Below are 27,344 nucleotides of genomic sequence, written 5' to 3'. Positions count from 1 at the left end.
GCCTGTCGGGCATGCAGAGCCGAACAAAACTCGTTGGTGTGTGTGTGAAACAATGCCTCCTTCAATGCAGAGACTGGGTTCTCCAGAATTGTGGGTCAACCCCCCACAGTATCTTCCTTAACACCATCCCCGCCACTGTGGGCTCAGAATTCTAATGCCTTCACCTACCGGCCCCCTGTGCTTCCTAACTTCTCTGTGCTTCCATTGTTTTCGCTGGAAATGCAGGTGCGTGTGTCTCAGGGATCCTCCGAGGGGTTAAGTCAGTCAGCTACGCACAGAGCAGTATGCACATAACTGATAATGCCTGACTCTAAGGACAGCAGTGCCCTTGGCTGTTATTTCTCCCCTTTACCCCAAACAGGTACACTACAAGATTCTCAACTTCCCTTGACTTTGTGTATAATTGATCTTCCTCTATGGCACACACGTCTGTTTTTCAAAAACCTAAATCTGTCTCATCCACATTGGGAAGTTACTCCGGTAAATATTTCCCCTCCTCAAAGGTACCCGTATGAACGTATGAACGGGTACCTGACTCCCGAGGTCTCTCAAATTCCTCATGGAAATGTCGTTGATCAGGAAGGAGGCATAGTGAGATGAACCCTAATACTTTTACTCCAGATGCTCGGTAGGCGGTGAGAACGGCCCAGCACAGGGGCCGGAGCCTCACAGAGCACATAATCACCTTTCCCGGACTCTGTGTGACAGGACCTACGGAAGAATGTCAGGTGGAAGGGCGGTTGTGGATCCACGAGGAATGGAAATGAGCCTGCCCGCTCCATGACGCCTGGGTCCATGCTGAGATGCAGACATGAAATCGAATCAGAGGAGTTGAGAAGGAGCATCTGGGGCTGGAAGGGGGTGTGCTCTTAGCCAGGGGTACACCTGAGCTAGTAAGTGTTTACGCAGGGACTTGTATATGACTTCATTCCCACTCTGACTTTGGTAATGAGATCATCTGAGAAAGAGGACGTCCTCATCGATAATATAACTTGCATCCAATGCGTCTAGAATAGAGTTGTTTTCTCTAGAGGCTTCCCGATCAATCGCCTCTTCTCCCAACCCCCAGATCTCTGAACTTGTGTAATACCGAGCTTGTTTCTGTGCGGGCCATGGCATCTGTCACACTCATGTTTCGGATATTTACCGTCTGGTTGTTAGATCTTAAGATTCTGTAGAACAGTGATGAGGCCGTTTTTCTCTGTACTCCCCCATAGGGCCTTGGGCGTACTAAGCCCCCAATGAATAAAGAGTGAAATCGTCCACTGTGAGTTCTAACCTGGGAGCACCCACCCTGGCTCTCTCCAGCAACGAGCTGCCTGGGTCTCTCAAGGTCATTTCCACTCATTGCTGTTTGGCTTCCAGTCCGATCCCTTCACAGGTGGTGACTTTGGGCCATCTCCCCCAGAGGTTTTGTCAGAGGTTTATCACGCCAGGCCCATTTTAAAAGACACCCATTGTTCCTAAGTGTTTGTGACGCATCATTCCCTCACGGAACAAGTGCCTTTTTGATTACCTACTGGAGGCAAGATTCTGAGCTCGCTGGTGAACAGGCTGCTGCCTAAATGGTCCAGAGGCTGGAGAAACGCATTTCCATTCTCAAGTTTCTCCTCCAGACACAAAATTGAGGGAAGCTCCAGATTCACGCTCGTGGATTAAAAGAAAAACATTTCAGACGCCGCAGTTTGTATGACTTTGTAATCACACGTTCTTTAAGTACAGAAAGTTCACATTTCTTTAATTTTTAAAATCCGTTTGGATGCCATGCCTCATTTCAAAGAGCGTAGCCAGCAACTAAATGTCACTTATTGTTCTGCCTCTCTTGGCTGGGATACACAAGAATCAGGAGCATCTCACGGTTCGGGGAGTGCAGGATGGAACCCACATTTGCCCTCAGCACGTGGCCAGGTCCCCGGACAGCCTCCCCCAAGCCGTGCCATCCCTTTTGAGCAAGCTGGCCACAGTTTCTCTTCCACGGGGTCAGCTCCCCAGGTGGCCCAGGTGGCCTGCGAGGGACAAGGCAATGCCAGATCCCTTCCTGCCACTCTCAGGGCATCCTGGGAAATCTCCCCTGGTGGCCACTCCTGCCTCCCACCTCTCAGAGGCCTCTCCCTTTTCCCCCAACCTACACATCCCAAAGAATCTCATCCGTGCCCAGAATGTCCACATAAGACAGGACGCAGGGAAATTGTCCTCAGCTCTGCCTTCAGCTTTGCAAACACCCCGGAGCTGGAAATACTATAAGACTCAGCTCTTTTCCTAGACTACCTGGAGAGAAGGTACAAAAAAAGCAAAGTTACATTGCGATCACTTGAAATACGTGTTCGAAACAAAAAAGAAGCATAGCTTAAGGAAGAAAATCAAAACTTCAAGTAAGAAAATACAAGTGGAGAGAAAAATTCATCCCTGTGGTCCCTTGATGGCACTGCTGTGGACGGAATTGTGTCCCCTCCAAATTCTTATGGTGAGGTTCTAACCACGGCTAACTCATGATGTGACCTTATATGGAAATAGGGTCGTTGGGGATGTCAGTAGTTCGGATGAAATCATACTAGAGTAGAGTGGGCCCCGATCCAACGTGGCTGGTGTTTTTCCGAAAAGAGTAAGTTTGAGGACAGACGTGCACGTCAGGGAGACGCTACTGTGAACGTGAACATGAAGGCAGAGGTTGGCGATGCTTCCGCGACCTGGGTCTCGCCAAAGATCGCAGGCCAGGCGCCAGAGGCCCAGAGGAGGCTGGGAACAGATTCTCCCCGACAGCCAACCCCTTCATCTCAGACTTCCGGCCTCCAGAGCTGTGCCCTGATACATTTCTGTTGTCTGAGCCATTCAGTCCCTGGTGTTTTGTTCCAGGAGCCCGAGCGACCCTGTACAAGCCCCCAGAAGGTGCCCAATGTGTGACTACAATTCAGGCAATAAGCGTCACAACAAAAATCAAAACGCCATATACAAAGGCGGTAAAAATTAATGGGTGTGTGAGGATGAATTAAAAGGACACCGCACGGAAGTAGGAGTCAGGAGGTTGGGCAGAGGGATCTCTCGGGCCCTTTCGCTCCTGGTCATTGCCAATCCGGCTGGACAAGAGGGGCCTGGCAGATGGATGTTCCTTTACCACACCCACCTGCCGGAGGAAGGAAGGTTTTCTCCTCCAGGGCAACAGCCCAGCCAATGAGAAACCGTCACATCTCAGCCCTCGAGGAGCCACTACTCTTCCAGCTCCTCGTTTACTCCAGTGGACTCTTTACGTACAACAGCCTTCCCAACGTCCTGGTGTCCTTGCTCCTTTCCTTTGTTTGTGGACTTGCCTATGGTTTTTGCCATAGCTTGCTTGTCCCAGATGGCAATTCTCTGTTATTCCTGAATAAACTCGTTGTTGCTGGTACAACAACTGGCAGGTTTATTTTTTTTTAATTTTTTTTTTAATGTTTATTTATTTTTGAGACAGAGAGAGACAGAGCATGAACAGGGGAGGGTCAGAGAGAGGGAGACACAGAATCAGAAACAGGCTCCAGGCTCTGAGCTGTCAGGACAGAGCCCGACGCGGGGCTCAAACTCACGGACTGCGAGATCGTGACCTGAGCCGAAGTCGGCCGCTTAACTGACTGAGCCACCCAGGCGCCCCACTGGCAGGTTTATTTTTAAAAGTAACAATCGTAAATAAGAAGGTTGCTGTGTCAATAACGAAGTAAAACTGTTGTGCTTGGCATCTTTTGCAGCACACAGAGACGTTTTCTGCCCTGTTCCCCACCGCACTCCGCTCAGGAAGGACAGGTTCTGGGCACGTAATAAGTATTTGTTGAATGAAGTAAATTAATCTTGTCTTCTGCAGTCTCACGAACTACGACTTCTGTGTGGCTCAGACGTAAATGCCGTAGATGTACACAGACGTTGAGACCAGGGAGCAGGTTGAGTCTAATCTTTTCATTGCACATCCAGAAACACCAAGGTTTAAAGTGGCCTTTGACGGCTCCAAGATCACCGCCAGCTAGTGGCATAAATGGTGCTATTATTCAAGGTTCTTGGCAGATTCGGAGTTCTTGTGACATTTTATTACACTGCTTTTCTATAGTGATCAATAGAATATGGCCCTTGTGGCTCAACAAAATTTAAAAGGCCTTTTTCAGTTCGGAAGGAATGATTAAGTTATATTCAACATTCGATGGACTTAATTGCGGGCAGACGTTTAATGCTCACTAAATATCCCAGTGTTTCTCCACATTTCCCAGCCTCCTTGCAGTTAGGTGGGGACACTTGACTCATTTTGTTCAATAGACTGTAGGCAGGAGTTTCACTTTGGGGCTGAGACAGAGAAGAATTTCAAGACCTCCACCTTGCCCACCCCTACCATAGTGATGATAGACCCACCTCCTGAGATGTTTGGATCACAACGTGAAATCCGCCTGGATCTCGGAGTCGCCTCTTCGTAAGACAATTCCCGGGAGAACATAAAGTCCCATGTGTCGAGCTATTGAAATTTTAGGGTGCATTTGTGACTGCAGCTTGGTCTCATGTAAACCAACCGATGCGTTCAGTATAGACTGGTTTTGAGTAGCAGGGATTCGTCGTTCGGCGTCTTAAAGAGAGCCAAAGTGTGCCACCAAGGAAGGAGAACAGATTGTCAAGTGTTAGACATGAGAGTGCATTTGAGGCAGGTAGCAAGGAGTCAGGAAACTCTGGGAACCTGGAAGGAATTTAGGGATCGGGTTGGCAGTAAGGAAACCGGCAGTGTGTCAGGACAAGAGGTGGGGTGCCCAGAGCACATGCATCCTGGACGTGGCCACGTGATATCATGTCTAAGAGGTACAGAGGATGGTGAGGCGGGTGTGGGACATAGCACCGCATCCACTGGCCGGGGTTTGGGTGAGATTTCACGGGTGTAGCGAATGCCACAGTGACTTGTGCAGAACCCCAGCACTCACTCCCCCAGCTGCTGGGGGTGCGTGGGGCGGGGGTGACGGCACACCTCCCAGGAACTGTCCTCTCCCAAAGGAAGCTGCTGCACCCACATTTATACCCGTTTTCTGGAGGCAGCTTCCTCCAACGACTGGTCCGTGCCAGGTTAAAGACCTGCCCTGCCGCCCTCACCCTGAGCCAGTCCCCTAGGGTCCCAGCCCCCAGATCCACCCGCTGAGTCTACACGGCGGATGCACCCCAGACCTGCCGTTCACCATCCTCTACAGGGGGCGGTCCTGACGGCATCTCCAGCTGGTAAACAGCCATCCAGGAACTGCTTCACGGGGATCCGACCAGTGTAAGTGATGGCCCCTGAAGAGTTCCAGCCACCACAACGGCGAAAATCGGGTAACACCTTCCCCAGGACGGACCGTCCAGTTTGGCAGGACAGAGGGTTTGTCCGTTAGAAATGAGGGTGGCAGCTGGGCGAGGGCCTGGGATCCACCTGTGGATGCAAAGGTCTGGGGCCGGGACTGTGGAGAGTAACAATAGAATTTGGGGCTATGCAGAACTTTCTGGGCCTAAAAAGATGTAGAGAGCCCTTTAGAGGCTGTTTTGTTTGGTTTCTAACAAGGGTTTTGTTTGTGTTTAAGTTTTATTCCGCTGTGATTTTAAAAGTATTTAGTGGCACCTGGGTGGCTCAGTCGGTTGAGCGCCCGACTTCGGCTCAGGTCATGATCTCGAGGTCCATGAGTTCGAGCCCCGCACTGGGCTCTGTGTTGGCACCTCAGAGCCTGGAGCCTGCTTCGGATTCTGTGTCTCCCTCTCTCTCTGCCCCTCCCCTACTCACGTTCTTTTTCTCCCTCTCAAATAAATAAACATTAAAAAATTTTTTTAAATAAATAAAAGTGGTAGTCTTAAGATTGTTCAACCTCCTTAAAATGCAGACAGTCCATAAACACCTCTCTTTCTCTCTGTCTACGCACACACACCACCAATAACAACACAACACACACATGAATTCCCTACCCCTTGGTGGCCTGGCAAACCTCTCCTACTATTTCAGACCTCGTCCCAGTGATGCCCTTGGTAACTTCCATGACTCCTTTGGATGCGTTATCTGACTGTCCTGTTCCACCTGCAGGAACTTTTGCTACGTTTTCGTATTACGTGTGTCTGGAGCCAGACGTGGCCGCGTGAGAAGTTACAATGCAGGATGTGGCATGTCTCTGTCCCCGTTTTGTGTGTGTCCAAAGATCTAGCCACCCCCTTTCCCCTTGGCTCCCTCGCCCCTCTCCTATCCGGGCACTAACGTCGTCGTGGGACCCCCGGGGCTGTGTTTCTGAGAACTTTTATTCCAGGACCACAGGCTCAGGACATATCCCATTTGCCCGAAAGAAGACACACCCTCACAACATCTAACCATCAGAGAAGGCCCCACGGATTAAAACAAATAAGCAAACAGCAAAACAGAAGCTGAAGGCAGATGTGGACTCTGGGTCCCTGGCGGTTGGGAAGGAGGAGGGAACAGGTCTCTGCCTCGTCTTGGCTCTGACGTTGGTCTGCGCTCTGAGGAACTCGGGTGCTGGAGAACAGAGGGGTCTCTGCCGTGCGAGGACAGGCCAGGGGGAATCGCATACCCGTGTTAAAAAAAACAAGGTTCGACTGAGTAAGTCTGAAGATCATATTGGCTTTATTAAGTGATTCCTGAATCAGGAAGCATCCCTTGAAGCCAGCGGGGAGATGTCCCAGCAGCCGCACAGGGACAGGTGTTCGTGGGAAGGACGGCGGGTCAAGGAGCTACCGGGGGAAGAAAAGGAAGGCTTGTCTCAGGCCAGGTCGGGTTCTTTTCAGGAGGAAAGAACGGCTGATCGGGACATTTCGGAAGGACTTTTAAAAGGCCACGTTATGGGGCGCCTGGGTGGCGCAGTCGGTTAAGCGTCCGACTCCAGCCAGGTCACGATCTCGCGGTCCGGGAGTTCGAGCCCCGCGTCGGGCTCTGGGCTGATGGCTCGGAGCCTGGAGCCTGTTTCCGATTCTGTGTCTCCCTCTCTCTCTGCCCCTCCCCCGTTCATGCTCTGTCTCTCTCTGTCCCAAAAATAAATAAACGTTGAAAAAAAAATTTAAAAAAAAATAAAAAAAAATAAAAATATGCCTGACCGGAAAGACCTGCAGCAAATTAGCAGTTACCTCTGAGTGATAGAGTTATGGATAATTTTTTTTTTATTTCCTTCATTTGGCTTTACTCTGTTTTTCAAATATACTCCAAGCGTGTATTGTTTTTAGAATCATGAAGGGGCATCTGGGTGGCTCAGTCCGTTAAGCGCCTGACGTCGACGCAGGTCGGGGTCTTGCGATTCGTGAGTTCGAGCCCTGCGTTGGGTTCTGTGCTCCCGGCTCAGAGCCTGGAGCCTGTTTTGGATTCCGTGTCTCCCTCTCTGCCCCTCCCCTGCTCACACTCTGTATCTCAAAAATAAACATTAAAAAAAAAAAAAAAAAAAAGAAGAAGAGGAATCGTGAAAAAAAATGTTAAAGCCTGAATTTTGGAGCCCATCTCAAGAGAACCTGAGTTGGGCTTGCTGGGGGTGTGTGGGGGGGTGTTGGGGGTGGTTCTGCACAATTTGCCCTTTCGTTCACCATGGCTGCATAGGGCACCTAGCACCAGGGGCCTGACACGGAGTCGTGCATCCCAGATGTGGCCTGGACACACGACCAATGACCCGAGCTGCTCCTTGAGACTCATTGGCTGGAAGGAGGCGCTGGATCTGCCCCCTGACCTCTGGGGCTGGAGCCCAGGGTTAGCGAGCGTCCAGGAGGGTGAAAGTCGTGAGGCCACATCCCCTTGGAAGAAGCGAGCGCTGTAACCAGAGGTCCGGGGCACAGGCATGTCTGGGAGAATGCTGCATGGCCGAGGAGGACCAGAGCAAGAATGGAGGGCACGAGGGGGATACCGGGGCCAGGAATGCAGAGCACTTGGCTGTGAGAGCCTGGAATTGGGAGCTGAATGAGACAGGGACACGTTGAGATGCCCTGAGGGAAAAGATGAATCACTTATGGGAGGGACGGAAGGGAGGGCACTGGCCTGCTGGGAGGTAACAGCTCTTCCTGTGGAGCAGGTGCAGGGCCAGTGGGTGCCTGTAAGGAAGGGGTCAGGAACCGACTGGACGGCCGGGAACCAGGATGCCAGGGGTGCACCTCCTTGGACCCCAGGGCCAGGCACCTGCCTGCCCCTGGGACTGCTGGACGGCTCACACTCCGAGCGCCGAGCTAGGCCCACTGGTGCGGAGGCTGGTGCTATCCCTGACGTGACCGGGTTTTGGACACCTGGCCCCCAAGACGCCGGTTTTCATTTTAGAATACAAAGGGCATTTTCTCCGGTGACTCGTCTCCGCTCCCTCTGGTTGGTAATCGGGTTGTCTGCAATATGCCTATTAATTATTGATAACCTTGTTGATTTTTAAACTGTACTTGCCTTTAGCAATGGCAGTTTGTAAAAGCACACGATTACTTTAAATACACACCCAGGAGAGGCTTCGTTATATTGGCCCACTGAGAGAGGAGGCAGTGTACAAACAATATTTTAATATATTACAATGTCTTACAATACATCAGATCAATACTCCAGAGCAGCACATATGAAGAAAAAATATATTTTTTCCCCTAATAATGGAGACCTTCTATACACACTCAAGACAAAGCTTTAAAATCTTAGGGCATGATTGGTCTTCCTCTAATCACAGCTGATTAAACAGTCTTTCAACCAGAGGGTAGCCTATGGGAGGAATTATTGCCTGATAGAGTCTCATTGAGACTTCGCTTGTGTTAGTATCATGTTGTCTCTCTCCCAACACAGGGACTGGACTCCAGACCCCAGCAGAGAAGGAACAGGAGCCTGCATTTCAGATGATTCAGCTCATGATCTCACTCCCCTTTAACCTTAAAAGAAAATAGGCAACTTTCGCACCATCTATCACTAAATGGCAGAGTTGATTCATGCTTTTGAAACCAACATGCTATTACTATTGTCTGACCTTTCTAGGTTTCCTAAGACAAAATTCTACTCATATCACCACCATGTAAACATTAGCAACACTCAAAAGCACCACAAAACCTTTGTTCTTCACATTGAAATGGAGATGCCTCAGTTAAATTTACCATTTGTTTTTTTCCCCCTTTTTGTTCATTATTTTTTTCCAATTCCAGTTAACGTATAGCATCGTGTTATTTCAGGTGTACAACATAGTAATCGAGCGATTCTATACATTACTCAGTGCTCATCACGAGACGTGGACTCTGTTGTTTTTTTTTTCAATAAAAAAGACTGTTTCACAAAACTGACACTCATATTTAAAACTGAAAATATAAAGCAAAAGGTTCTGTAGTTCAAATTTGAATTTTACTCAGTGTTAAATGTCCCAATTTCTCCCCCTTAAAAATGAACATTTAGATATTTTAAACATTGCCGATCCTAACGGTGCATAAGGAAGGGGAATAGTGATGTAAAAAACAGCCGGAAACTAGATGTAGGATACTTGTTTCTCTGGTGCAGTTTTGTTTTGTTTTGTTTTAGACTTCCTTTGGGGAATGAGTAATACAATTTCCTGCATTTTGAGTTTGATCGAATTTGAGAGAAATTCATTCCAACTCAGAGGATTTGGACTTTCAATTTAGATTTTGTTTCATGATTGAGCACCTGCTGTCTACCAGACAACGTCTTCGGTGCTTTCACATACGTGAACTTCGTTTGCTGAACTTACTCTTGTTGAATAATGTGAAGGTCAGCAAAGTGTGGTCATGTTATGCAAAAAAAATCAAAAGTGTTTTATATACTGATTCTATATACTAAGGTCATCATAGCTTAGTTACGGTCATAGCTTAGATACGTTGAAGGCCCATACAGGGAAAAAGCTTTCTAATTCATTTTTCTCTTAAAATATAAAACAAAAAAATGGAAAATGCAGGACAGCCCATCCTATTTTATTTTTTATTTATTTAAAAAGTTTTTATTTTATTTTTTTTAACCCATCCTGTTTTAGATGGGACACAAATATATTTCTGTTGTACGATAGTGACTTCATATTTGAAGTAGAAATATCTTTTCTGGGAAAAAATAATCACAAACCAAACTTTCAAAATCACCGAGTCTGGAAAGTAGATTATGAAGCCAATCTCTTGTGTGGCTGCTTCACAGACTCGGGCAGCGTTCAAACGCCACCTCGTGACCGACACCGGCATGGCAGCTGGGTTACAATTTCTCCAGGCTTGGGCAAAAAAAATGGTCCATGATTTTGCTTTTTTGAAACAATGATAGGAAATTATTGTTTTCCAGGCAATGAGATACTGTCTAAATTACATAAACAAACTGTGTGTGATATTTCCACAAGTAGAGAATCTTTTTTCCTGACCCAGTTTAAGTGATATTTTCCCAAAGAAGCTAAGAAAAGGAAGGTACGGGTTTTCTCCTCTTCGCCTAGAATTTTTTTTTTTTTGTGACCCAGATTATATCCTTGTTTCAAGTGATTCAGAGTTAGTTGAGAAATATTATATTGAGCCATGGCTTCATTTATGTAAAACCCAGGTACATTCTAGGAGTTTCCCTTCATTCTTTCCTACACAGCATCCCAGTGCCTTTTCCTAACAGATCAGACCAATCTAGTAGCCGTGATTTATCACAGATACACGACAACTGTCTATTCACATGCACTCATACGTTGGTGCAGGGAAGATCCCGGTGGCTTGGATAACAGGTGCGTACAGCAATCTGAACCCTGACCCCTTTGTCATGAAGTGTAAAGTGTGTATTTGTTTTGCTGAGACTCTTGGAAGAGAAAAGGGACTAGCAGAGAGAGTTAACGTTCACGGAATAGTCAGCATGGGCCAGGGGCCGTGCAGAGCGTGGGCAGATGAACTATCTCCTTCCAGGCCCTTACTGAACACCCATGAGATCATCATCTCCTGCTCTCTGAAAACATATGTTGACTATTTCTAGACTCTGGGTTAAAAAGTCCAAGACCACGATGGTATGAAGGCAGAAAGCACAGAGTTACAGTGGGCAGACTAACCGGGGAAGGGATTCTGTCGTTGTTCTAGACGTGAAAATTGCCATCTCAACATTTAGCAAAAAAACAAAAAAAAAAAAAAACCAAAAAACCAAAACCAAAACAAAAAAACAAACAAAAAGCCCCCAACTCTATCAAATGAAAGGTCTGACAAAAATAGCTTCAAAATTGGGAACACGGGAGTCGCAGAAAACACTGCTCAAAAAACCAAATCCTAAATAAGCTAATTAACTAAAGTTAAGGGTTTTGCATTATCTGTGGATTTTGATGATCCAGGATTTACCGTGGAGAATCAGGTAGCAGGTGCAACAGAAGATGGGGTTGGGGGCCATTGAGAAATGCAGCAGGAATTCCTGCTGAGCCCGGCCAGCACACCTCAGGTCCGAGCGAGCGTCCCCACGGGCGCGTTGAAGGCTGGGTCCGCTTCCGGACCTACCAGTCCAGCTTCAGGTCTGCCTTGCTCCACACATATTTGCCTCCTCGCTTTAGAAACATCTTTTCATCAAATCCACTGAATTTTATAGCTTCTTCTACGCCAACATCCAGGATGGACTTGGAAGGATCCTTCCGCCCGTTCCTACAATTCAGGAAGCGCATCTAGAAAATTCATGACAGAAAGGGGATATGTTTGTATAACTGATTCCTTGAAACTCAGTGTTGGGGGGTTAATCCAGAATGATGTTTGACCCTGGAGCCATTTCAACAAATATTTAGCGACAGCTGTTGGCCAGACACTACACTGAGGATGCCGACCTCCTAGAACACTCTTTCTCTGCTCGAAGAGCTCACTTTAACCAACAGAAACACATTAGATCGACGAGCACATGATAAACCAAATTACATGCCTGCCACATGTCCCTCCCTGGGTCGGGGGGGGGGTAATGTTTAGAAATTGTAAAGGGGGGGGGGGGGACCTGTGTGGCTCAGTCGATTAAGCGTTCAGACTCTTGGTTTGAGCTTAGGTCATGATCTCATGGTTGAGCCCCTTTGGGCTCTATACTGGCAGCACAGAGCCTGCTTGGGATTCTTTCTCTCCTTCTCCTCTCTCCCTGCCCCTCCGCCACTCATGCTGTCTCTTTCTCTCTCAAAATAAAAGAATAAACTTAGAAAATTTTAGAAAGTGTTAACTGGAGAGAACGGTGTTATAAATGCACAGAAGCATGACACAGGCTGGCACGTAGGTGATACTACTGGAATGAAAACTGTTCACGCACAGATATACAGGTGTAAAGTTAATAACCCTTTCTTTTGAGAAAGGGAGAGAGTGGGATAAGAAAGGAAATACCAAGGTGGGCAGGCACCAGACCGAAGAGTCTTATGCGCCCTGTCAGGCGGGAATGAGGTCTTCACCCTTCTTAACCCCCACCATGTCACTAAGCACCTTACAGTAACATTTGATGATTCAGAATGTTCTTAAATTACCAAAAGCAAATTTGGGTTCCACTATGTTTGCGCCAACTGTGTGGAGGCCAGAGAGTTTGTAAAGGAGCATTGGTCAAAACCCCCTGCCTATCATGATACTCCAAAAACAGAAATAAATTCTGTTTGACTTTTCCTCTCTACCTTGAACCCTCTAACACTGGACATTAGCATCATTGCCTTTCTCCTTATGCCCCACAAAGAGAGTTTGTCCTACTGACAGACCATGAAATGGCTGTGAAGCATCATTGGTTAATTTGAAAATAATAAAATACCAAAAGTCAAAACGAGCATTTCTCATTTTGACAAGTTCCATGCATACGTTAAAACCATTGTTCTTGTTGGAGTTCATTTCTTTTTTCTAATGCTTTTTTAAATTTATTTTTGAGAGAGAGAGAGACAGAGACAGACGGACCAACAGAGCGTGAGCAGGGGAGGACAGAGAGAGAAGAAGGAGACACAGAACCAGAAGCAGGCTCCAGGGTCGGAGCTGTCGGCACAGAGCCCGACGCAGGACTCGAACTCATGAACCTCGAGATCAGGACCTGAGCTGAAGTTGGGTGCTCAACCGACTGAGCCACCCAGGCGCCCGTGGAGCTCGCTCATGTCTTAGAAACAGGTCTTTGAATGGACTTGTTTGTCCTGTACTAGAAATATTGGCAATGGTTTATGAATCTAGCCAAAAAAAAAAAAAAAAAAAAAAAAGACGAAAGAAAAAAGTAATTTGTTTTTCCAATTTGAGAAGGGGAATATTTTCCTTCTTCTCTGGAAGGCAGAGCGGGTAGCAATCGTGTCAGTGACTTCTGGAGAGGAGCCGCAGGTAACCTCTTCTCACCAAAGCCAAGATTGATCAGGGGACAAGCTGGCAACATCAGAGGTATTAAAGGTGATGTGAGGTGTGATAGGACCTCCCTCCAAAGTACCCTGGGTGCCCTGGTGCTGGAGAACCCCCAACCCAAGACAACAGGACACGCAGTGCCACTTTCTATGTGACACCCGAGGACCCATCGCCCCACGGGAGAAAGCCTGAGCCTTTAAATTTTATAATTCATGAGAAATACTCACATACTCATCCAGAATAAGGTAGGAATCTTTCATCTGCAAAAGAGAAATTAAATACAAATTTAGTTTCAAGTATATTTTTCAGTATGTGCGCTCAACGGTCGGTCTTGCGGGGTTTGCGTGTTTGTGTTTTATTGCTTCCGGAGTCTGCATTTCTTATACCACGTGAGTGTCTTTGGCTCTGCCCCTTACGAGGGGATCCATCAGTCAGCGCCCCTGTCCCCACCTAACATACATCTCCAGGGGCATCTCTCACAGTTTTCAGCAGGCTGGATTCTCCGCCCCAGGCTGAAAGGGTCAAAGGACACTGTGAGAGCTTCTCCGAGGATGAAATCCCCAGGCTAATTTCTCCATTTTCTCAAGCTGTGGGAGAGCCTTGTTTTTGATTCAGTATTCCCAATGGCTATTTTTCCACCATGCATGGAATTTCCCCCATTTTCAATGGAATTAAGCTTTAAGGCTATGAACCTGGGAGTCTGCCTGCAGATTTTAATGTTACCTTCATTACCCGTAACTGGTTTTACCTTCTGTAGGTATATGAAAGGTGTCCCTATTCTCCTAGAGGAAGCTATACCTACCCTCTCGAGGCTGCGTCCTTGGAACAGCTCCCACCGCGGGAACGGTGGGCGGACACAGAGTCCAAGGACAGAGGCGGGGGAAGGGAACCTGAAGGTCTTTCAGAGGCCCCACAGCTGGCAGGTGCAGGGCTGGTGGTGGGTTCCAGCCCGAGGCTGCACCCTCCCTTCCTCCTCGCTGAGCCCTCTAAAGGAACAGTGTGTGGATCCCTTGAGCTAGAGAGGTCCCTGCTTGGAACCATCTCAAGATGTGACCATGTCTGCTCCATTATACCTTCTGGTTAGACTCGGGCACCAAGCAGGACACCTCTTTGTGGCGGTCTAAGAATCCTTCAAATTCTTCATCGCTGATGATGAATTGTTGCGCTTCTCTCAAGGCGTCTTCTCCAGAATTCTCCCCCTCGATGAGGAGGCACTGGAAGACCTGGAAGGCGAGGAGGGTGTTTGCTTAGCAGAGTGACCCCCCCTCCCCACCCCCCCATGTTTACGCCCCAAACCTCACCTCCCCAGACCCAGCTTCGTGTCCTCTATGCAAGGAAGAGTCCTCCTACTAAAGAACATTCTAGAAAGACATCGCTCTGGGTCCCTCAACGTCAGAAAGTCCAAACGGTCTGAAAATATAAAACTGGTCGAGTTTATGTTTGAGCCAGTCTGACAATCTAACCTTTTCAGACCACCAACTAAGTGATGTTCACCGCAGGGAATGAGAGTATGAAGAAAATAGACAAATCATTTGCGATCCACCAAGAAATAAGTATTTTCGAAATGTTGTCTCTGCTGACTTCAAACATCCCTTATTAAGCCCTCTACACTACGTGGGGCTTTTTTCAGTAGATATACAAGGATAGTTTCCAAAGCCATTAATAGTCTTTTAACATTCTTTTAAGTAAGTAAAGTGTGTGTGTGTGTGTGTGTGTGTGTGTGTGTGTGTGTGAATTATTATTCCATCATAAGGAATACCATCCTCTGAGAAGGAAAAAACTGTCCCAGGGGCCTGAGCAAGGTGGTAATAGGTGACAGCTGATCAAACACAGACCCAGCACAGAGCCCAGGGCTATAGGGTTTTCATGTAAGGGAGGGGGGATTACGCACAGCATGTAATTAACATTTTAGCCAGCTTAGAATTAATTTTGAAGCGCCCTACACGTTGCCTTCTTTGCTCACTCTATTTCCACCCCCTTCTTCTCTGCTCCCTAGTCCTTAAACATCCGTCCCCGCGGACCCTGGTCACACGGTAGATTTACTATTTGCTTTCCTGGCTGTCTTGCTCTGTAGCCTGGGAGCTTCCTGGGAGGGGACACCTCTCATCTTTGTCCCCGTGGCACCCATCCCCAGTCCAGGCACAGGGTGAGGAGAGAGAGGAGGTCAGAGGAGGTCTCCACACAGGTGGGAATCCCAAGCCGGCCTGAATAGCAGGTGCAGTAAAGACACGCAGGGACTTTGGCCGTGGTGACTTTGGCTCTGGAATCCACCAACTTCAGTGGGGCTTGAGAAGCAAAACAGGGGGAAGGGTGGTGGGGTTAGATGGGGAAAGTCAGGTGCAGCCTGCTCTGTTGTCCCCAGAGCAAGCCTGAAGGTGATGGCAGACCCCCTGTGGAAGAACACTGAGGTTTCTTCCCTCCCATGCTGGTTCAGTGCTGGAGTACTGAGCACGGGGCCTCCCGTGGAGGACGCGGCCTCGGGGGTCCAGGCACCTGACCCAGGGGTGCTGCGTTTCATCAGTTTGCGGCCTGCAGACGCCAGTGATCTGATGCCAAAACTGCTTTTCAAACAGACAGTAGCCAATCTGCTCCCTCTAGAAAACTCAGGATTTTGAAAAGGCGATTCTGGAGTGACTCAGCACGCGGAAGCCACAAGAGGAGTTACAAGATGGGAGGAAAGAAGCTATGGGATCAGGAAGCTACAAGGAGCTCCTGGCAAACCAAAGCCGGGTATGTATGTATGTATACACACACATACAGGGAGAGAGAGAGAAGCTAAAAAGAGAATAATGAGGAGGCCAGTAGTGGAACGGAGATAGGGGACCAGGGAAAAGGAGAGTATCCGGCAGGTGGTTCTAGAAGGAAAGTCTAAGAGCTTTGAGCCTCGCCTCTGGTCCTCGTCCATCCCCCTCGCTGGACCACAGCCTTAGTTCCTGCCCCTATCTCTCTTTCTTGGCTTTTCTCTAATTCCTTCGGGGCATGGGACGCAGGTCCGAGAAGCTGCGTTTCAAACAGTTCCCTGAGTTGAGTCTGAGGAACAGCCAGGGGTAGGAAAGTTTAATTTGTCATTATCTGCAAATGTCTGTCCATGGTGGGTGCTGGAATTACACCTTGAATTGGAACGTTAGACTTTTAGTAGCTGATGGAGGGATCGAAAGCACGAATCTCGGTGAATGAATTTTGCGGCAACTTGGGGATGGTGTTGCCCCAATGTCTACTAATAATTCAGTGAATAATATATTAACAGAATTTATGAAGAACGTATATCCATTTATGAATAAGCCAAGCGTTTTAAGAAGAAATCCAGTATTACTATATTTAATAAATAAATATCGGTTAGGTGTTGGATGGATATATGCTTTATTTTTTTAATGTTTATCTTGACAGAGAATGAGAGAGCGAGGGAGGGGCAAAGAGAGAGGGAGAGAGAGAATCCCAGGCAGGCTCCGTGTTGCAGGCTCCATGTGCGCGGGGCTCACGCTCATGGACCTTGAGATCATGACCTGAGCCGAAGTCCGACGCTTAACCGACTGAGCCACCCAGACGCCCCACCTATGGATGTATTTTTTTTAGAACACCTGCAAGCATTGACTGTATCTTTTGACCTTTATCCTCCCAATACCAGAAGGGAATCAGTTCCAGTTTTTAGAAGGGGGAATTGAGGCAAAGACAGCGTAAGCAGCCTAAAGTTTAACAGGGCTGGAAGAAAGCACGAGGACCCGGTTTCCTGGCTGCCTCCTTCAGTCCAGAGTTCTCCCTAACCTTGACATTTCGGGTTTCAATGACACAAGCGTCTCCCAAACATTTTCTGAGTTATACTCGGCAGAAGTGACACGGGACACGGTACTTACTTTCCAGCGGACCGGGTTCAGGGCTTTAATCTGCTCCCTCATATCCTCATCCACGTTGAATCGATTAATGACAGAATTTATTTTGAAGGCCACTCTATAATCTCTACACCATGTCCTCAGTTTTTGAAGATTCTCCACGTGGTTCTTCTTTCCTTGGCCACGACCAATGAGGACGTTGACTTGTTCATCAAAGCTGTCACAGGAGATGGCAAGGATGTCCAAATATTCACCTGAAGGAAAACGGGCATCTTTAAGCTTTTCCATTCAAGGACCAAACCCGTTAGGCCATTTATAGGTTTTTATGATAAAACGTGTCTTGTTTGTATCTAATTTTTCATTTTTTTTCAACTTTATTTTATTTGGGACACCAGCGTGGCTCAGTCAGGTAAACCTCTGACTCTTGATTTCAGCTCAGGTCATGATCTCATGGGTTATGAGTTTGAGCCCTGCAATGGGCTCTGTGCTGACAGTGTGGAACCTACTTGGGATTCTCTCTCTCCCTCTCTCTCTCTCTTTCTGCCTCTTCCCCCACTTGCTCTCTCTCTCTCTCAAAATGAATTAAAAAACGTTTAAAAAGTAAAGTTTATTTTATTTATTTTGAGAGAGAGAGAATGTGTGAATAGGGAAGTAGCAGGGAGAGAGGGAGAGAGAGAGAAACCCCAGCAGGCTCTGCACTGTCAGTGCAGAGCCTGATGTGGGACTTGATCCCACGAACCGTGAGATCATGACCTGAGCCTGAAATCAAGAGTCAGATGCTAAAGCTGAACTTAAACTTACACTGAGCCACCCAGGTGCCCGAAGCCCAGACATTTTCTACCACCCACTCATTCTCCGGCCACATCTTCACAGTGGACTAGGTTTGAGCTTTCCTCATTATTAGGACTTTGCAGAATTGGTTGCAAAGTTGATTCTTAAAACGACTCCCTAATTATAGAAACTAGGGGTTCCAAAACTCTGTAAGCAACTACTGTCTGGTTTTCTAATCAGGGAGCAATTTGAAGTACGATGTGGGGGCTAATACGTTATCCACACGTACGCCCTCCGCCTCTCAATACAAACTGGGAACTGATGTGATTGGCCGTCCTGAACTCTGAACCATGAGTTGTGATCTATTAATTAATGTAGCTCCATCGTAGGATAACTAATCTTTAGTTTCTCCAAGGACAAGCACTTGTCTTTTACTTCTTTTGGAGGCTCAAAGTATCTAGCACAAACTGGAACCAGAGTGGGCAACTGACCATTATTTAAAACAACTCAAAATGGGGCATCGGGGTGGCTCAGTCGCTTAAGCACCTGGCTCTGGGTTTCGGCTCAGGTCATGATGTCATGGTTGGTGGGTTCAAGCCCTGTGTTGGGCTCTGTGCTGTCAGTGTGGAGCCTGCTTGGGATTATCCCTCTCTCTCTGCCCCTCTCCCCTCTCATGCTATCTTTATCTCTCTCAAAATAAATAAATTTAAAAAAAAATAAAGCGACTCAAAATGTTCTAAAAATTGGTCTCAGGTAAATTCCCAATGGCTTACGATATTGAAGAAAGGAATGAACTGAAAGAGTGGTCTCTAACCCAAACAAAATCAAAGTTCCAAACTAGAATAGAGACCTGTCAGTTATGTTATATTAGTTGATTTCCAAGTCAGCTAAGCATCTCTGTCCATTGGTTTATTCTGTCGCTTCTCCAGCTTCTGCTCTACGATCATGATGTCCCCTCCTCCTGCTCTCGGATTTTCTTGTCGGAGCCCTTGTGAAGAGAGAGTTAGCAATGCAGACCTGTGTGCTCAGTCCTTGTAAGTCTCCAGGAAAGCCTGGAACCTTGATGGAGTCTTGGCCGATCCCTGCATATATGGATGCCAGCACGTTCTCTGGGTCTCCCTTTGATGATGTATGTATGTCTAGGGCACATTCTATCAGCTTGTCAAGAGTTGTTGGGATCGTTATGCAAGATTCATGACGTACCTGGTTTCCTTGCTGGGAGTCCTGAGTTTCAGTTGCCGTGGGTGATTGCCCAACAGTGCGAGCCTAAGTGACCAGCCCTGCATAAAAGTCTCAGGCCCTAAGACTCCAATGAGCATTCCTCGGCAAAAACATTCCAAACACGTCCCTGAAGTGCTCGGCTAGAGAGAAAGCACGTCTTGTTTGCCCTGGAGGGGAAGGACCAGGGAGCCTGCGTCTGGCCTGTCTGGACCCCAAGGATGCACATCTTCTGCTGTTTCCGAGCTGTGTCCTTGGCTCTCAGGAACCTTAGCTGCGGCGAAAAGTGGCCGCTGAGTCTCGCGAGCGCTCCCAGAAAACTACCAGACTCAGCAGCTCCCTCTGTCCACTCAAGCTCACAGACTTACCCTTGGTCCTTTAAACCAGAGGTGGAAAATTGAGGCTTACAGACCACCCGGTGAGACACAAACGCTGCCGTGGCTGGTCCTCGTGGCATCTCAAAATATTTCAAATTTCCGTGCAAATATTGAATTGGGAGATTTCACAGAGCATGTGGATTTCTGAAGTATCTTTAAGAGTTTCGGGACGTGGCGACACGTACCCCAAACCCCATGTAGGACAAACGCCCGTGGAAGCCCGTGGCCAGCTGGCGGTCAGCTTGTCCACCATGAATAGGACTTGGTGCTTCCCATCCTTCACAGTCTCGCGCTCTCTTACTGCTCCCCGCGGCTGGAGTGGGCTTTTCTCATGCGCTTCTAGCTCCACTAACTCACCCTGCCTCTCCCACACAGGCATCTGGGCTTCTGACCCTGGAGTGCAGCGAGCCCGTGGGGCCTGCTCCGCATACCATGATGGTGCCCACATAGAGCCAGTGTTGGAGGGAAGACGTTACGCAGGGACACTGCCGGTAAGCCCGACCGATCACCCTCTGCTCACACGGTTCCCTAAGCCTCTGTTACCTCTCTGAATCTGGTTCCCAAAGTTTTCTTTGATGCTTCTGACCCTGATTCACTAAGCGGCTCCCTTCACAGTCTTCCTGGATTCGCCTTTCCCGGACACTTTCGAATCTTGTCTTCCTGCTTACCTTCATCCCATGGGCTACACCACCCACATCCACCACCCCCTCCCTCCCACCACACCCGTGTCTTCACCATCTCCGGAGGGGTATTTGGTCAGAGCCTTTCTGTGAGCAGCCTCAACAGAGAATAAATGCAGCCACGTTTTTGGTGGCGGCCAAGCTCACATCGCTCGTCCAAAGGGAGTACGGAACACTGTGTTCTAAGAGTTAGGTAATTGTCTCCTGAAATGATAATAGTAATAACAGCTAATATTTTCCGGGGCTCTCTAAGTTCCAGCCTCTGCTCTAGGGATGTTACATCTATGGAAACTCAGCTGTGAGGGACCTCCAGGGTCTTAGGATCCATGGTTCGCCATCCCGGCTGCAGAGCAGAGCCCCTCGGAGCCCTTCAGGTTGGTCTGTCCACACGCCATGACGTTCTGACATAACGAGTCTGGGGTTCAGTCCCCCATGCAGATAGTCTATTTAAATGTCTTCAGCAGCCGCATATGTAGCCAAAGGAGGGGAAGACAGTTTTGGCCCAAATGCTTCATCGATGAGACTAACAGAATGACAGTTCCTTCGAGATTTAACAATTGAGCATTAGCAGCAAGCCATAAGGGTTTATTCTGCAGAATGGTGTCACTGTCCCCTGCTAGTGGCTAAGCTAAAGCCACAGGAGCCGATACCTGCTCACTCGGGACGCACAGAAGAGCTGCGGTTGCTAATATTTTCTGTTATCTGTCTTGCCATGCTTGTTTACGTGGAGCCCTGCGGCATGAAAACCTCTAACTGCGTGCCAGCCTTGTAAAGATATTAGAGTTTGGTTTCTCCTCCCTGCCCAACCCTCCCCGCCCCCCAGCCTAAGGCCCCGGGATGGAAGGACCCAGAACCAACACTCGCAGCGGCCACGACTCCCGCGTGACGCCAGGCAGCTCACCGTAAGTCCTGAACCAGCGCTCCCGGATCAGGCTCCCGTTGCTGACGATGCTCACGCTGGGCAGCCTTAGCTCCTCCTTGCAGAACCTCACCAGCTGGCCCAGGTACTCGCCCCGGTCATGAATGAATGGCTCTCCCCCCGAAAAGTTGATCTTCTCCATCCCTGTGAGAGGCCCGACGTGAATCTTTTATTCCCCGCCCCCCACTGCAAAACACCCCTTGTTGCTTTAACCGCAAAAGGGCTGTTTTCTCAAGGTAACAAAAACAAAATGATTATCTCCCCCCTCACCCCCAACCCTCACTCACAACCCTCGGGCTGTGTCTCTGGAGTCCCATTTTCTCAGGACCTTATCTTTTTAGTCTTTCTATCAAAATTCTAATTTTGGAAATCCCAGTGTCCACTCTCCAGACTCTCCCATATCCTGACTGTTTTCTCAGCATTGTGTTACTTCTTATGCATAATAATTTTCCTCTCATCTCTCTGGGATGATCAGTTACAGATTTTTTTTTTTTTGACGTTTTCCTCTATTCTCTTTGCTGATTTGTTTTGGCATCTGCCTTTTACTTTGGGGTTTCTATTTGTCCCTTCTAATTTGAGTGAAGCATAAAAGAGCGGAATGGAATTTCTGTGATTCAGGAAGAAACCACGCAGATGGAGGGTTTTGGTACAGAGTGACAGAGCGAGAAATGGACTTATTCACTGGATAATGCCCCACATGCCGGTAGCCTTGGTGTTTCCTCTGGACCATTTTGTTCTCCTGGAGAAGGACTCTTTATCTCCTGCTATGCCTGACCACCTGGCTGCCTGTACCCTGGAAAGTACCAGCAGGCAGGTTCTCAAACCCCGGCCTTCAGTGAGGGCTCTCCTCCAGGCCCCACCTGGGGTCCCTGAGCACAGCCTTGGTGGTCCAGATCCCTCAGAAGAGAAGCCGCCTGTCATCTGCAGGACTTGAAGAGGGACCTCGTCTGACTGTGGTGGGGAGAGCCGTGGAAGGGCCTTTGGCCTATTTCCTCCCTCCTGCCTCGCCCCCTACTTGTGGATCAACGCTGTGCTTCTGCATGGTAACATGCTTCCCGTCTTTGAAATGTCCTACATTCCATGCAGCAGGCTGGTGAGCCTCTTACAGCCACTGCCCTGCAGACACATGCTGAAGGCGTCCAAGAGCCATAAACCATTTAGGACAACAACCTGTGGATTTCCTTGTGGGCTTATGCCCCTTCTTTCAATGATGCTATTGGAACTTTAGTGGCATGAAGGAAAGATTGGAAGGACGCTCAGTAGAAAGTCCAGAAGGTCTAAAGACATTTAGAATTTCTGCAGCGATATTGTCATAGTGGAGTTCATTTCAATTCAGTTCAGTTCAACTCGGTTGACTGCGTCTCTACCAGATGCTCTGTTCCACTGGCAATATCAGAGCGGGACGTTTCCAGAATGAACCCTTAATCGGTAAGCAACTAGCTCCACTAAGTGAAGTTTGAAACGCATGCTTCATGGGACTCTAAGGGTGCTGATAGCTCAGGCAGCGGACAGCCTGCTCGGATTAGAGACAGAAGCCACCACACTTCAGAGCATGCGAAGGAAAGGGCACAGGGTGACAGGCTGCTGAAACAGAAGCGTGTGTGGGCATCAGAGGTCAAAGGAGCAAGCATGAGACCAGTAAGAGCAGCAAACAGACCGAGTCATTGGAATAAAATAATTAGAAGCACCAAATAAACTAACGGAGAAGGCTGGGGATCTTATTAAGGGCCAAACAGCACAATCTGCCACAAAATTCCCTAAGAATTTTATTTGTTAACATCCATTCCACAAACTTGGTCCCTACAAAGTATGGAATACCGTGCCTGGCCATTTCATTTGTGCAAACTCACTGTAGCCCAGCTTTTAAAATGCTGTCCGGACCCGGTTTTGAGGTCCTGGCTGAAGGCTGGTCATCCTTAAATTCATCCTTAAACTCATTCAGCAAGGAAGGAATCATTACCCTGGTTTTTATCATTTATCTATTGTTTAAAGTTTATTTTTGAGAGAGAGCGAGCGAGCCTGTGCGCACACACGCGAGTCGGGGAGGGGAGGGGCAGGGAGAGGGAGCGAGGGAGTCCCAAGCAGGCTCCGCACTGTGAGCGCAGAGCCCGATGTGGGGCTCAAACTCACCAAAAGCAAGATCATGACCTGAGCTGAAATCAAGAGTTGGGTGCTTAACCAACTGGGCCACCCAGGCGCCCCATCCTGGTTTTTAGTTGCAGGGTTGAAGCCCAGAAAGGTTCACCAATTATTCACGAATACAAGGCTAGGGAAAAAAAAAATGCTGAGATAGATGTCCAAGCTCCAAAGCCTTCCATTTTGTCAGCCGGGCGGCCCTTCACCCCCGCTTGCCCAAGCTAGTCCCGCCTGATGGCAGACCAGATGTCACCTGTTATTCTTTTCAACACCGCCTTTCACGCTCCGGTGGGCCTACGACCGGACAGTGATAAGTTCTATCCCCTCACTGGTGAGGGCTAGGAGCCTGGCTGTGTGGCAGTGGTTATATTTAATAAAAACATCATTATTCCCTAAAGTGTGGTTAAATAGGGTCAGACAAACTAGAGAGCGTGAGACAGTGTGTTGGCCAGTGGTGTGGCCCTTGATGAGTTTGAGGGTAAGACGTAGAGGGGATGAAAGGAAGAGAGAGCTGAGGGAACGGGACGTGGATGCGTAGTTAAGATCTTAGATGAGGAACAATGACTTCACAATGGTCTTAACATACAAGGAGTGATCCTATTACAGCCCAGATCACTACTGACCCCCAGAGTGGCTACCTTCTATTCCGTGTTCTCCGTGTAAAAGCGAGAGGAGTCAGTAATATTCTGGAGAAGCGTCTTCAGCCGGAGTAGTACATTTTAATTGCAAATATAATTTGCATTTAGATTTAAATTTTTAATCACCACCAAAGTAGATTTTTCCTATTTTAGCCAGAAATCTCACCTACAGGGCACATAACCTATACTACACCTTAATCATTTTAAGTAATTTTGGTTTTCTTTACTTAAAACTGAGAGGTTACCATGTAAGGTTTTAATTATAACTAAAGTACTTTAGGCCCTATTAAGAAACATCTGAGCATTTGCTTATCTGTGCCTCGTAGCTACTTTTTGAGGTTGGCCTATGAGTTACCTTTACACACATTTTAAAGATTAGTTAACTTATATTCAGAAAAGTTAAATGTCTTGGCAAGTCACGTAAGTGCTTCAGCAAGAGCTCAAGTCCTGCCTTGTGAGTCAAGAGTCTGAGCTCTTTCCAGGACGCCAGACCTCCCTTCATTTGCTCATGTCTCCAAAAACATTTATTACCCCCCTATTACATTCTAGATATTCTCCTAGGCACAAAAATACACAGAATGCTAACATTCAGCCTTGGAACTCAAACCCTTTGGGGACCCAGATATTAAAAATAAAACAACCTGGGGTGCCTGGGTGGCTCAGCCGGTTAAGCGTCTGACTTCAGCCCAGGTCATGGTCTCATGGTTCGTGAGTTCGAGCCCCGTGTCAGGCTCTGTGCTGACAGCGTGGAGCCTGGAGCCCGCTTCGGATTCTGTGTCTCCCTCTCTCTCTGCCTCTCCCCAGCTCATGCTCTGTCTCTCTCTCAAAAATAAATATTAAAAAACTAAAACAATGGAACGAAACATAACTTAAAAAGTTGCTATAGTACACGTTCGTAGCAGGCACCGTGGGATCACAAATAGGGAGACAGGGCATTCCAGAAAGAGAGGATAGCATGATCACAGGCCTGATTTATGCAGGTGGTGAGGGGGAATGAGTATAACATGATGTGCCTGGAGCACTGATGTGCACTGAGGGCATCGGGGTGAAGGATGTCGAGGTCCCTGTGGGGGCAGCAGAGACGATCATAAGAATCGCAGCAATCCAGCTGAGAAATGGGGAGACCCTGAGCCAGACCCCACGGGAACAGTGAGGTGGGACTCCACTTGGCTGAACGGCTGTGGATGGTTGAGCAAACACCACGGGCAACAAAAGAAATCAGATCATTCCATTACGTAAAGTACAAAATCAGGCAGAAGCCATCTGTCTGTTAGAAGACCAACTCGGGGTTACCCTTGTGGGGGGCAGGGCAGTGATGGAAGGGAGACGTTTCTGGGCACTGGGACGCTGTCTGAGCTCTGTTTATCTGGGCGTGGTTATTTTGTGCAGTTCACTCAACTATGCCCTCAGGACGGGCGCGACTTTGTGTATGTGTGTTATACTTCTATAAAAAAGCAAAACAAAAAGACAACACAACAGCTAAGCAAGTTGAGAAAAAGTTGGCAAGGTTGCTGAAGTTGCCAGCTTCCCAGGAGCTCCGGGAAAGACAGGAAGACCAGGTGAGAAGAAGAACGGATGTGGAGGGGAAGATGCTGTCTCGGAATCACATACATGCCGAGCCTTCTCTGAGATGCTTCCACTAGCGTGGAGAAGCTCAGTAAGCAAGTCTTGAGATCAAGATCATTGTCGTATTTGTACTGCAAATAGTTTCTTTACAGTTTCACGGGAGAGGGGCGCCTGGGTGGCTCAGTCGGTTAAGCGCCCGACTTCGGCTCAGGTCATGAACTCACGGTTCGTGAGTTCGAGCCCTGCATCGGGCTCTGTGTTGACAGCTCGGAGCCTGGAGCCCGCTTCAGATTCTGTGTCTCCCTCTCTTTCTGCCGCTCCCCCACTTGCACTCTGTCTCTCCCTGTCTCTCAAAAATAAACAAATGTAAAAAAACAAATTTAAAGTTTCATGGGAGGAACACATACCTAATCCAAAGTAAGAGACTGGAACATTGTAGTTCCCAAATCAGAGTTTTTGTCTTTGTTTTCAACTTTCCTCATTGATTCTTTCTGGAAACCCCTCACTGCATTGGTGCTTTGGACAAACTCAGAAAGTAGAACGGTCCCAACCTGCTTCTTGGCAAACGGGGGGGGGGGGGGCACTGGGAGCCCGGCAGGTGCAGGGACCTCTGCTCACCTGGAGGCTATAGGAGGGATGGGTTTGCAGTCCCTCCGGGCTGCGCCAGCCGACTGGTTCCGAAGGCCCAGCCATCCCCCCCAAATTCACCCCAATTCTCCCTCGCGGGACGGACGCTCTGCAGGCCCTCTGCCACCTGTGCGCATCCCCAAGCCCGTGGCCGCGCCCTGACTTCCTCCCGGGACTGGGGACTCACCGGCTTCCTGCAGCAGCCGCAGCCCTCGCTTGGCCTCGTCCAGGGGCAGCACGAAGGACGTCTTGGCCGTGTGGAAGCAGAAGCCACACTTGTAGTTGCACTGGCGGGTGAAATGGTAGTTGACGCTGGTGGGGGTGGTGGGCTGGTCCGGGCCCTGCCCGCCGTCCCCTCTGCTCTCCTGCGGTTCTCCCCGGCCCGGCTGCGGTGGCCGGGCGCTCTGGCTCCCTGGCAGCCAGAGTGTGGCCCTGAGCCAGAGGACCCAGGGGACCAGGCTGCTCCAGAGGGAGCGCAGGGGCTTCCTGAAAGCGCTCAGCAGCTTTCCAGCAAAAGCCACGGGCACCAGCATCCACATGGTGGCCAGGCTCCCTGAGGCTGTCCTGCTGCCTGGAGACAGGGCTTATATGTGCCAGGAGCAACCTGTCACATGGGTTGGACGGACACACTTTTGACTAACTCTCTCGGCTGAGCTCAAGTTTCGATTTTCCTGTTCGTGAAAATGAAAGTTGGGACGGGGCCAAGGCTGAAGGCTGGGGATCGGGGCCAGCATCCGCCCGGCCCGGCCTCACCTTTCACCTGTCTTGGGGGCCGGCACGGGCCTCCTCACTGGATACAGACCAGGACCTCGCTCTCTGTCCGTCTGGCCCTCCGTCCAGCAGGGAGCCGCAGTCTGGACAGAGATGCCACGGCTCTCCGGGCGGCACGTTCCTCACACATGACGCTTCCTGCAGCCGCCCCCAGCGAGAGTCTGGTGTGAAAGCCACAGAATGAATGGCACGGGCGGCCCTTGCAGGGCGAGGACAGGACCCGTGGGCCTCGGCGCCCCTTGCAGACCACGGTCCAAATGCACAGGCACATAACACCCAACTTCCAGCCACCTTTAGCTGTCCATCTCCACCTTCTGTATTTTCCCAGCGTTGAAACTCAGACACTTACACTCTCCTGCATTTTATTGATTGATTGATTGGTTGATTTAAAGTTTTTTTATTTTTAGTAATCTCTGCAACCAACATCAGCCTCGAACCCACGACCCCAAGATCAAGAGGTGCTCGCTCCTCGGACCGAGCCAGCCAGGCACACCATTTCTATTTTACTTTTTTTTTTTTTTAAATATCTACTTATTTTTGTGAGAGAGAGAGTGGGGGGAGGAGCAGAGAGAGAGGGAGACACAGAACCCGAGGCAGGCTCCAAG

The 27,344-nt window shown here is 48.7% G+C and overlaps 1 protein-coding gene across 2 annotated transcripts; it reads right to left on the bottom strand.

Moving 5' to 3' along the window:
• Positions 1-8,454: 8,454 nt before the first annotated feature.
• On the bottom strand, positions 8,455-26,602 carry RSAD2 (radical S-adenosyl methionine domain containing 2). 2 transcript variants are annotated; one of them, XM_040495986.1, is made up of 6 exons: positions 26,156-26,590; positions 20,984-21,145; positions 17,061-17,290; positions 14,283-14,432; positions 13,437-13,469; positions 8,455-11,549 (listed from the first exon to the last, which is right to left on the bottom strand). In XM_040495986.1, the coding sequence occupies exons 1-6, from the start codon at positions 26,505-26,507 to the stop codon at positions 11,385-11,387; spliced, it is 1,092 nt and encodes a 363-aa protein (XP_040351920.1). In that variant the 5' UTR covers positions 26,508-26,590; the 3' UTR covers positions 8,455-11,384. The 2 variants fall into 2 exon arrangements, with proteins under 2 accessions (XP_040351920.1, XP_040351921.1); XM_040495987.1 differs by lacking the exon at positions 20,984-21,145 and having other exon boundaries at positions 26,156-26,602.
• Positions 26,603-27,344: the final 742 nt, after the last annotated feature.

Source organism: Herpailurus yagouaroundi, unplaced genomic scaffold (assembly GCF_014898765.1).
Source record: "Herpailurus yagouaroundi ecotype Mexico unplaced genomic scaffold, PumYag 188, whole genome shotgun sequence".
Lineage (NCBI taxonomy): Eukaryota > Metazoa > Chordata > Mammalia > Carnivora > Felidae > Herpailurus > Herpailurus yagouaroundi.
This window is presented reverse-complemented; position numbering and strand designations above follow the sequence as displayed.

What these genes read in the sequence shown, in the direction of transcription:
- RSAD2 (XM_040495986.1), bottom strand. Translation starts at nt 26,507, where the DNA reads ATGTGGATGCTGGTGCCCGTGGCTTTTGCTGGAAAGCTGCTGAGCGCT. An exon ending in GCGGCTGCTGCAGGAAGCCG is followed by an intron (nt 21,146 to 26,155) that starts GTGAGTCCCCAG and finishes GGCCTCTCACAG; the next exon opens with GGATGGAGAAGATCAACTTT. An exon ending in TGCCCGAGTCTAACCAGAAG is followed by an intron (nt 13,470 to 14,282) that starts GTATAATGGAGC and finishes TCTCTTTTGCAG; the next exon opens with ATGAAAGATTCCTACCTTAT.